The sequence below is a fragment of the Miniopterus schreibersii genome (assembly GCF_964146895.1).
Source record: "Miniopterus schreibersii genome assembly, chromosome: 6".
Lineage (NCBI taxonomy): Eukaryota > Metazoa > Chordata > Mammalia > Chiroptera > Miniopteridae > Miniopterus > Miniopterus schreibersii.
The window spans coordinates 22,293,754-22,303,811 of NC_138107.1; the positions used below are offsets into that span (position 1 = coordinate 22,293,754).

A 10,058-nucleotide genomic window follows, 5' to 3' on the forward strand; every position below is an offset into this window, starting at 1 on the left:
TTTATTAATTCCTACTATGAGCCAGGCACTGCCAGAGACATCAAGGTGCTGGAGGCAAAAAGGGAGTACTACAAACCAAAGCTACAACACTGATTCCAACTCTATTGCCTGGAGCAGAGCTGGTGACAGAGAGTGGGAGCAATTGACAATGTGATTGCTTCAACATGTTTCTGCTATTATTTTGGGCCAAAAAAAGTATTATTTTCCAAGGAGGAAAATAAAACGCTCTTCTAACTTACAGTGGGGAAAATTAAATTCCGGGCACTCGCATGTAGGTCTACACTGCACATATTCTGTCAACAGAATATGATAGTGATCATTTTTGTTAAGACTACCTTCCATTTTATAACAGTATTATTTGATATATATGAATAAATATAAGCACACACATTCTACTTTTAAACATTTAGCACAAAAACAATCAGAGACATGATGCTTTGGGCCACACATTCAGGTGATGACAAATTAGGGCCTAGAACAGAGGCACTGTAACTCGGGAATTATTCCTAGATTAGTGCTTTTCAAACAGTGTGCTTCTCCATCCTGACATCCAAACTCATGGACATCCATAGACAAGGAAATATGTAATGCCCCTGAAATAAATATATGAATGGCCCGAGCAACTTCTATCAGTTTATAAATGAAGTTCTAAGATAATATTTTATTTTATTATTATTCTTTTCCCTGCTCAAAGGTTTCAAAACCACACTATCATGTTGCCTTGATTAGGAAAAATGCCTACCAGCCCTGGTTTGAAATTAATTTGGACTTAGAGCTATAAAAATGATAAATGCGCATTCACAGTATGAATTTGTACTTAAAGGTAGATATTTAAAATGGGACTTGAAGAGCATATATATAATTTTGGCACTTCTTTGTCATGTCAGTTTGTAAACAATAGCATGCTATTCTTCCTCATGTCTGAAGGAGAGGCAGTGGGCACAAGTGCTTGACATGCATAGAGTATAAAAGTGTATTCTCAAGGCACTGAAATGCTTTGGCGGCCTGGTCCCTCTGTCTTCCCCCTCTCCATAATGCTGTTCTCCTCTAGGGTGCAGGGGGCAGAGAATGGGAAAGCTGAGACTGATGCCTGTAGCAGAGATGGGGGTCAACCACTTCATTTTCTGTGCACAGACATTCAGCTGCAGAAAACAGGTGATCTGCAAAACTTCTAGTTTCTCCCTTTTACTCATCCCAAGCATTGAGAATGGATGAACATGCTTCACGTGTCAGAAAATGTAGGCTGGCTTTTAGGACCGAATTATGCTGCAGTTGCTTCAAGTACCGTTCACATAGCTCTTGAAACAAATTGCAATTGCTTTTAAAAATAGCTTATTGCTTTTTGCTCTGAGTGCCAAACCTTTGAACATTTAAATGATTACATTGGCCCTAAGTAAGTCCCAAGACTCCAGAAGGCTCCTTATAATTTTTCCAGTTTTTGTAAATCTGCACGAAACTTTCCCTGTGGTTTCCATTTACCAAGCTTCCTATTCATAGTGAATGCATTTTGTTGTGGGTTCTGTTTGTGTGGCAGTCAGCAGAGTGCTCTGTGTCAGGAAGGAGAGCCGCTCAATTTAGTGAACACACAAAAGGTGTAAATTGTCTATGAGCAATCTCTTTTCAACAATCACAATGCTCCTACAGGAGCCAAACTCATTTTTTCCAATGTACAGATGCGAACCAGTTTTATGAAAGTTTTAGTAACTCTCCCAAGGTGAAACATTTAATAAGTGACTAAGCTCTGTGGAATCAACTCTGTTTGGTACAAATTCTTTGTACCTAAAAATGGGTATAGTATCCATTCCAGACGTTGTTGAGTGATACAACTGAAAGATCAGTACTTTAGGGGATAATGAAGTGAGTGACAATTTTTCCGTAATTCACTGATATAATGTCATCCATATGCCTCAGGCACTTATTATGCAACAAATAAATGGGATGGACAAGGGCTTATCCCTCAAGATGCTTTTAGTCTAGTTCTGTGGCTTTTTAAATTTAAGTTTAATTAAAATTAAATGAAATTTAAATTCCATATTTCAGACTAGCCACATTTAAGTGTTGAGTATTGCCATGTGGCTAAGGGCTACTGTATTAGACAGTGCAGATATAGAACATTTCTTTGATAACAAAATTCTATTAGCATGGGCCTAGTTGAACTCTGAGTAATTAACTACATCTGTAAAACTATGGCAAGTACAATGTTTTCTGATCTGACACAGTTGTGGAAAGAGACAGTCACTCTTTGCTACACTGAAATTGTATCATGTTTATTAATTAAGCCTTCAAGGCCAATACTGTAATAAAAAACAAACCAACATTGCTAAATGTGCTACATGCCCTCCAAAGAAGATGCACATACACACTAGAATTCAATAGCATGCAGTATTCAGTACAAGTTTTCCTACTTAAATTATGGTGAAACAAAAGCAATCCCTGCTATGTATTGCAATGTCAGGGGTGTGGGGTGGGGGAAAGGAGTGCAATCATCTTTGTAGAAGTTCAATAATAATGGTTCATCTCAAAGTATTCTAAATTAAGGACACTGCTCTAAACTAATCTTAAACAGCCACACAAGGGCCAAGTAGAGCCATGAGATACTCACTGCCACGGGTCCTTATCTAGGGAATCAAAGGGCATAAAATCAAATGAAAGTATATCATCTTTGCTGCTGCTGCCGCTTCTAGTGCTCTGCTTTCTGGAACTTTCTTCTCTAAATTTGACCTTCTATGGCTCTTTGATGCATAATGTGCAGCCCATTTGATCAGAGGTTGATTTTTAAGGCATATTTTATAACTTAGATTTTATTTATATCTTTCTTTTTCCCAAGTAATATATTAAATGGGAAAAATTGTGCCCTATTACAATGAGAGGTCATTTAGTTTTTATGGCTATTTCTGCTACAACTGAACCATGACATAGTAGTTGGATGAAAAGGTTACAGCTAGGGGATGCTTAATGGAATCGAAGATACCATGTTCATCTTTCTTTTTATAATTTTTTAATGGGCTACTAGAGAAGTCTCAGTTCTGCATTTGAATGTGTCATATGCAAAATAAGTTCTCCTAAACGAGTTTGCGATTTCAACTTACATTTGGATGGGACTGCCTGCAAACACAAACCACACTCTGACTTTATTTCCTCCTGCTCAAGTTAACAATTTATCTCAACGCCACTCCACAAGGCAGTTAGCGTTACTGATCAACTAGGTCGGTGTTCAGCAAACAGGTCGAGTCAGGCTTTAATACCTGGTAGTAAGATCAGAGCTGGAGCCACAGAACTAGGGGCTCACTAGGCCAAGCAGGCTGCTGTGCTATGTTTGGTCAGCAGTAGGTTTTTGTTATCGCCACTGATTTAGGGGTAGAAATCCACTGTTTCCAATCACTGTGAGTACCTTGAGCAGGGAATGGACTCCTTGGTTTGCCATTCTTTCTACAGTCCCAATATTTTTATCCTCTCTGCACGGCCTGCCTAGCCGCTGGGGCATTTGAATTTTCAATCCTTAAAGTTTTCCACAGAGGTTTATAAGAAGAACATATTCACTTGAAAATAACAATCTTTTCCATGCATATGCTAAAATCTTTTAAGTGCATATGCTTTTTAAGTTAAAAAATCCCAATAATTGAAAATATCCTATATATGTTTATAAATTCTTACAATATATTAAACATTAAAAAATATAATAAAATTAGAACATACCACATTCATGTTAACTCGATTTAAACCAGAAACCCCTGAGTTTGCTAAGTCTTGACAAGGGGGTTATTAGCTGTCTCTGCCTTTCCATCATTTGTTATCATTCCTCTCTATCACCCGCTGTAAGGATGCCACAGGAACACTAGATGCTTCCCATGACCCAGCATCAAATTATTATTTCTATTAAGGCTTTGTTGTTCACACTTTGTAAATCATCCTAACTTCCCTTCTTTGAGACCTTCCTGAGTTCTTATAGGCGCCACTCCACAGGCCTTTGTACTTAACCACCTCTGGCTTCTGCTTCCTGGCCTGATGGTCCTGGTGCTTCTGCTGCTCCTCCTGCTCCTGGTGGTCCTGGTGCTCCTGCTGCTCCTGGTGCTCCTGGTGGTCCTGGTGCTCCTGCTGCTCCTGGTGCTCCTGGTGGTCCTGGTGCTCCTGCTGCTCCTGCTGCTCCTGGTGCTCCTGGTGGTCCTGGTGCTCCTGCTGCTCCTGGTGCTCCTGCTGCTCCTCCTGCTCCTGGTGCTCCTGCTCTCCTGGTGCTCCTGGTGGTCCTGGTGGTCCTGGTGGTCCTGGTGGTCCTGGTGCTCCTGCTGCTCCTGCTGTCAAGAGGCTTCCTGTTCTCAGCCTTCACAGGCGCATCTGCTGCTGTGCCTGCCACTCTCTGCCGCTGCCCTCTAGCTATGTGCACTGGTCCTGGGGTTCTCATCTTCACTCTGCAACATAGGAGAGGCTGTTTATAATCCCTCCAGCTGGACAGTGATCCTCCCAGGAGTAGAAAACAAGCTGGCACTTTCAGACCTAAAGCAAGCTCTACACGTGACTGACGATAGGAGGGCAACTGCCATGCGTAGGAGTAACAGAGTGAAACAGCAACATGTGGCCCCTGTCTGCGAGGAGCGCTGTGTGTTCTAGCCCAGCCCTCCTCACGAGTAGAAAAATTGGAAAATTTCCAGTTCTCTATATCTAATAAATTTAGGGACTATTTTACAGGAAAAAGTAATGTGACTAAGAGGAAAAATTTCTCTCGCTCCTTGTACACGAACTGTCTGTATTTCCATGTTCTCTAGTTCTACAGCGCCCACACTGTGTAATAAGGGACTCACTCGTCCCAAGTGGCTAATACAAGATGCTAACTTACTCAAACGAGGTACTAATCATCTCATTAGCTGAGATATTTTTAAGCCTTTGACTGTTTTTATTTATTTTGCATTGAGATTAAATTGAATCACAATACATGGTCATGTTCTGTTCTCCACCTTTTTTCCCCCTAGATACAGCACACAAAAAACTATGTCCGTGTTAAGGGAATTTCAGATTGAGTTTATAATTCTAAGAATAGGTAAAAAATACACATTGGTTAATATCTAAGAATCTCAGATTCATGATTAGAACATCTTTATGTCCTAATCTAAGTTTATAGTTGTGGTTGTTTAACTGGTAGCTATTGTCGTGACCCAAAGTTATTTGTAATTTCAACATAGTGACCAGGAAAGAGGTAAAGAAATTGCTGTGGATCCCAGGTGGCAGCATTTAAACTTAATAATTTCCCCATAAAGTACATTCTATTGTATGTGACCTTATAACTTCATCACAGTTGTCCCCACGGGTTAGCTCAGAGATTCAGCTCAGGCCCTTCCCTGGAGTGTGTAGTGGCTCTTACCTGTACAAATGCCACATGTAGCTGCAGTGTGAACATCCAAACACCAGGTGGCACTACTAGTAATTTATAGCTGGACAGTCTTGGGTCGCTCAAGTACCCTTCAGAAATTCAGAAACATAGTTATCCTACTGTTCATTTAAAAAATATATATAAAACATAATTGTAATTATGTAATTGGTTTTTGCTATCAAGTATCAATAAAAAATACCTATTTACTTAGAGTACTAGATCAACCATATTTATCACTTTCCCCTCACTATTATATTAAAACCAGTGATCCCCCATGTGTTCTTTTATGACTCATATGATCTGTGCCCATCTTCCATATTTCCCTTTGTTTATATGTCTGCATCTGTCTGTGTCTCTCTGCTATGCTTCCCAGCGTTCTTTCATACAAACATATGAACAGCACTGTTAGAATTGTTTTTAGTTCATAGAATTGAGGTATATTCTGCCACTTCTCAAGTTAGCACATTTTTCTCAGCTCTTTCTTTCTTACAACTCTGCCTTCTCTCCTTACCATAATTCCACATCCAATATTTAATTAAACCAAGGCAAACTTGTAAAACAATAATTACTTTCCTCATTCCATAGAAGCCTTTGAGGGAGATTCCCAACGGATTCGGGCAAGCCTGGGCAGTTTGATGGCCTTTCTGAGAACACAATGGGATAACTGTTAATAAGCCTTACCACTGGGCAATCAAAAGCTGTCAGTCAACTTGGCTTTTGTATACAATATTGAAATCTACTTCTCTTAAATTCTCTAAACATTAACCAGTATGAATTACCTTCTTAAAAAAATAATGCTGTCTCCAAGAGGCCAGACTGTGGGAGTAATATCAAACTTTCCTAGGCCTCAATGCATCCAGAAAACACAGCAAAAAACAGAGTAGTGGAGAGGAGGTGGCTCTTTAAATCCCTACCCACTACTATATACTTAATTGCACTGATGGTGATTCATTGCACTTTGAATACAAAGGTTAATTTATAACAAACAGACATGGACACAGTGGTAGCTGAAGAAATAAACTGACTTGTGCTTTCGAATGTAGACTGGCTCTTTCCTTCTGCACAGGTTGAATGGAGAAGAAAGATGAACAGATAAATAACAATAGTTTAATGAAGTAAAATAATAAGTTTTAAAAGGTTCCTGGCTTCTGGTTCTCTCTCTGTCTCTGTCTCTGTCTGCCTCTGCCTCTCTGTTCCCTGGTTGTGAGAGGAACCACCTCAAATGTTCAATTTATAGGGTAATGTGTTTTTAGATCTTGGGGAAATCCATATTTGTTTTGGCTGACACACAAGATCTAATTAGCCTTAAACAATTTGCTAAGAGCATAAACAGAGATCTTCTTTCCTTGAAATTCCCTCTGAGGCTTTATAAGACTCAGGCTTTCTAAAAAATCTTTGAACAAATTTACAGCAGTTTTAGATGCCAAGATCTTAGTGTTGATTGCTTTCTTTTATCCTATGTGCACTGATCTGAGCTAAAAACTGTATCTGGTTTATGTCATTGAATATGATGATAATGATGGTGGCTGACATTTATTGATGGCTTCCTATGTGCTAAACATATATTCATAGTCTTTTATGTAACATCTCACTTAATCTTTACAAAAACTCAGCCTTGATTATCTCTATTTTTACAGTCGACAAAATTGAGACTAAGATAGTTAAATAAGTAGTATATTAAATGCTGTATGTGTCAACATTTTATATTTCTATTAAACTGGATAAAGCACCACCAGAATGAAGAGTTTAAGCTCTGACTGATTTGTAGAGACTAAAGAACATACATGCTTTATTTGGGAGAGAAAATAGAGAAGGCCAATTCCCTGGAGAAATAACTTTTACTTAGACATTCTGACCTCACAGCATGCATTAAGACCATTCTAATGCTCTGAAATTTAGAGAAATGGCTTCGATTTAAAAAAAAAATAACCAAGGGTCACAACTAAAAATTAAGACACTTTCCCATCATGCCCAAACATTCAAAAATGTACACACATATTTATGAACATATTCTCATTATATAATACTTTTAATATGTATAATAAAATCTGATATTTCTTGTCTATTCTATTTTTAAGTTCTAATAGATACCCATAAGTTGATTTTGTCCCTTGCATTTTGAGAAATAAACTGTTTTTTACAGCAAAAAGTTAAATAACATCAAAATCCAAATAGGTATATTACACTTCACCACACTGTTTGATATCATCTCCTACATGTGATTAATGAGGGACAGAGAATGAAGAAAATTTTCTATCATCGTTGTGAATTTCCTTGTGGAAATGTAAAAATGTTATCATGTGTTTCTTTTGGTAATGGGCAGCACAAAACTCTGAAAGCCCGACTGCTGGTGGATAAAGCATAGATTTAAAAGACAGAGGGAGCCCTGGACGGGTATCTCAGTGTGTTAGAGCATTGACCCCGTGCCCTGATGTTGCGGGTTCGATCCCCAGTCAGGCACATATAAGAATGCAGAATAAGTGGTACAACAATTCTCTCTCTCTCTGTCTCTCATCAATCAATCAATTTTAAAAATGAGAGCGGGGGGGGCACACAGAGGGAATAGAAACTTAAAATGACAAGAGAAAGAGGAAAATTAAAAAGAAAAAGTTGACCGGGTTAGGGAAAAGAGCATCAAGAGTTACGCGGGAGTTTCAAATTGGGGCCTGCGGAGGCTCTCACAGCTTCAACAGGTCCGGAGAGGGGGGAAGGCAGGCCTGGCCCAGAGCGGCGGTGAGTGGAAGGAATGGAAGATCACTCAGAGGTGTGCTGCTAATTAGGGGTTGATTCCGGTGAGTGCCTAGATCCAGAATCCAAAGGTCACTGCTGAAGTCTCCCAGTGGAGGGAGGCTCTAGGAAATGAGGAAGTTCAATGTTAGGCAGACAACAGAATTGTGGATCTGAGGTGGTGATTGCAAACTATACATAGATAGGAATTACCTGGGTGAGTCTGTTTAAATTCCAGTTCCTGAGTGTCATCCCCATAAATTCTGATTACATGGGGGATTCCTCAGATTGTAGCAAGGGCATAGTCAAGCCTTGAGAAATGCAGCTTTAGTATTCAGAGCAGGATCTAAATAGAGATAGAGAAATGAGGACAGTGGACACGTGATAAGGGCTTAGAAGATTCTGTGCTTTTTTGAGAAGACTAAATTTTAGTGGAATTTCCTCTCCTCAAGGCTTTCTAGGCAGGTGGGATGTCAAGGATTGAGTTGCAAACTGGATCCTAAAAAATGATGCCTGTAAGGCCAAAAATACCCTTCCTGCTATGCAGGTAGAACTGGCTCAGAAACCTGGACTGCCGCACGAGGTCAGCAATTTTCAGCTGGAGTGCTGCAAGAATTTTTAAAACATGCGATACCTGACTATTTAGTCAGGGACACTGACCTCTTTTCCCTTAGACTGTCAAATTAAAAAAAAAACACACCAGCCAACACGAACACCATAGTCATGAGGTGTGGATGAGTCAAACTTAGACCTATTTTTTTGATCAGATTGGCAAAACAATATATTTTTTGATGAGCCACATGATTTTAGTAATTAGTTTATGTGTGCCATGAGATGAAAAAGGTTGAAAGTCGCTGTGCTAGGTGATGAATATTGGTAATTATATGGGACTGGACCATATTGAGTAGTTTGGCAAATACCTTGGGTTCCGCTTAACTACAAAGCCCTTATAGGATTATTGCTGGTAGATAACATGGGATTTGAAGTTAAACTTGAATTTAAATTCCCACTCATCCATTTTCAGCTAGTTGACCATGGGCCAATTACTTGACTTGGGTAGGTGCTGATTTTTACATAGGGGAAAATGGTATAACAATATCAAATATTCAGGCAATATGGTTAAAGATTAAATGAGACAGAACATGTTTTCTATACACCCGCCTTCTTATATGAAGAGCTCAATAAAGATTAGCTATTATTATTATAAATAACCTGTGAGTATATTTTTCTGAGTAATCTGAGACTAAAATAGAAAGAAAATTACAAGTTACTGAGTTTCTCTTCTGGGTCCAGCACTGTATCAGGCACTCGGCATGTATAATATCTAACTCTCCCAATAACATGGCAGGCAAAAGTATTAATTCCATCTTTTAGATGAAGAAATGGAGGTTTAAGAGATTAGTAACTGAACGCCACAGAGCTAGATGGTTAAGAATTCAAATTCCTTTCCAAAAATTTAATACTGTGTTATTTAAGCAGGAAGGTGTGCAGAACAATGATATCGTTAGGGAGGATCTAGGTAGCCGGCGAATTTCTCAGAGAAGTCACAATCTAAATCGCTCCACTTTCTCTACCTAGATTTTCTTGGCATTGCTGCAGGGAAACAAAACAAATAGACAAACAAACAAAATCCGATTTTACCTGTTGGGAAGGAAGGGTCAGAACTGCAAATCCAGTTTGGGGGTGGTTTGCCTCACCTGACCTGGAATGGTTGAAGTTCATATAAACACCACATACGACTTAAGCGGGGATTCACAAATCCACTCTCTGGGTCATTTAAGCATAATATGGGAGCCAGTCTTTCCTTTTTTCTTTTCGAGTTCTCTACATGGCTGAACAAGCGATCTGGGTGTGGTCTTGATGACTATTTCTGGAGCTGGAAGCCACGCTGGAGAGAGGTGTAGCATTGCCTCTTGGCTTCCTTGCCAGCTCCTAAAGGAATGCAGGAGAGGTGCCAACTTCATTGAGC

General features: G+C 39.4%; 1 protein-coding gene across 1 annotated transcript; it reads right to left on the minus strand.

Moving 5' to 3' along the window:
- Positions 1-3,701: 3,701 nt before the first annotated feature.
- LOC308559014 (uncharacterized protein) lies at positions 3,702-9,828 on the minus strand. Its single transcript, XM_081141153.1, has 6 exons — positions 9,731-9,828; positions 8,303-8,435; positions 7,978-8,214; positions 5,932-6,006; positions 5,354-5,451; positions 3,702-4,406 (listed from the first exon to the last, which is right to left on the minus strand). Exons 5-6 carry the CDS (start codon positions 5,368-5,370, stop codon positions 3,974-3,976), a joined length of 450 nt encoding a protein of 149 aa, XP_080997279.1. The 5' UTR covers positions 5,371-5,451; positions 5,932-6,006; positions 7,978-8,214; positions 8,303-8,435; positions 9,731-9,828; the 3' UTR covers positions 3,702-3,973.
- Between the last annotated feature and the right edge of the window lie 230 nt (positions 9,829-10,058).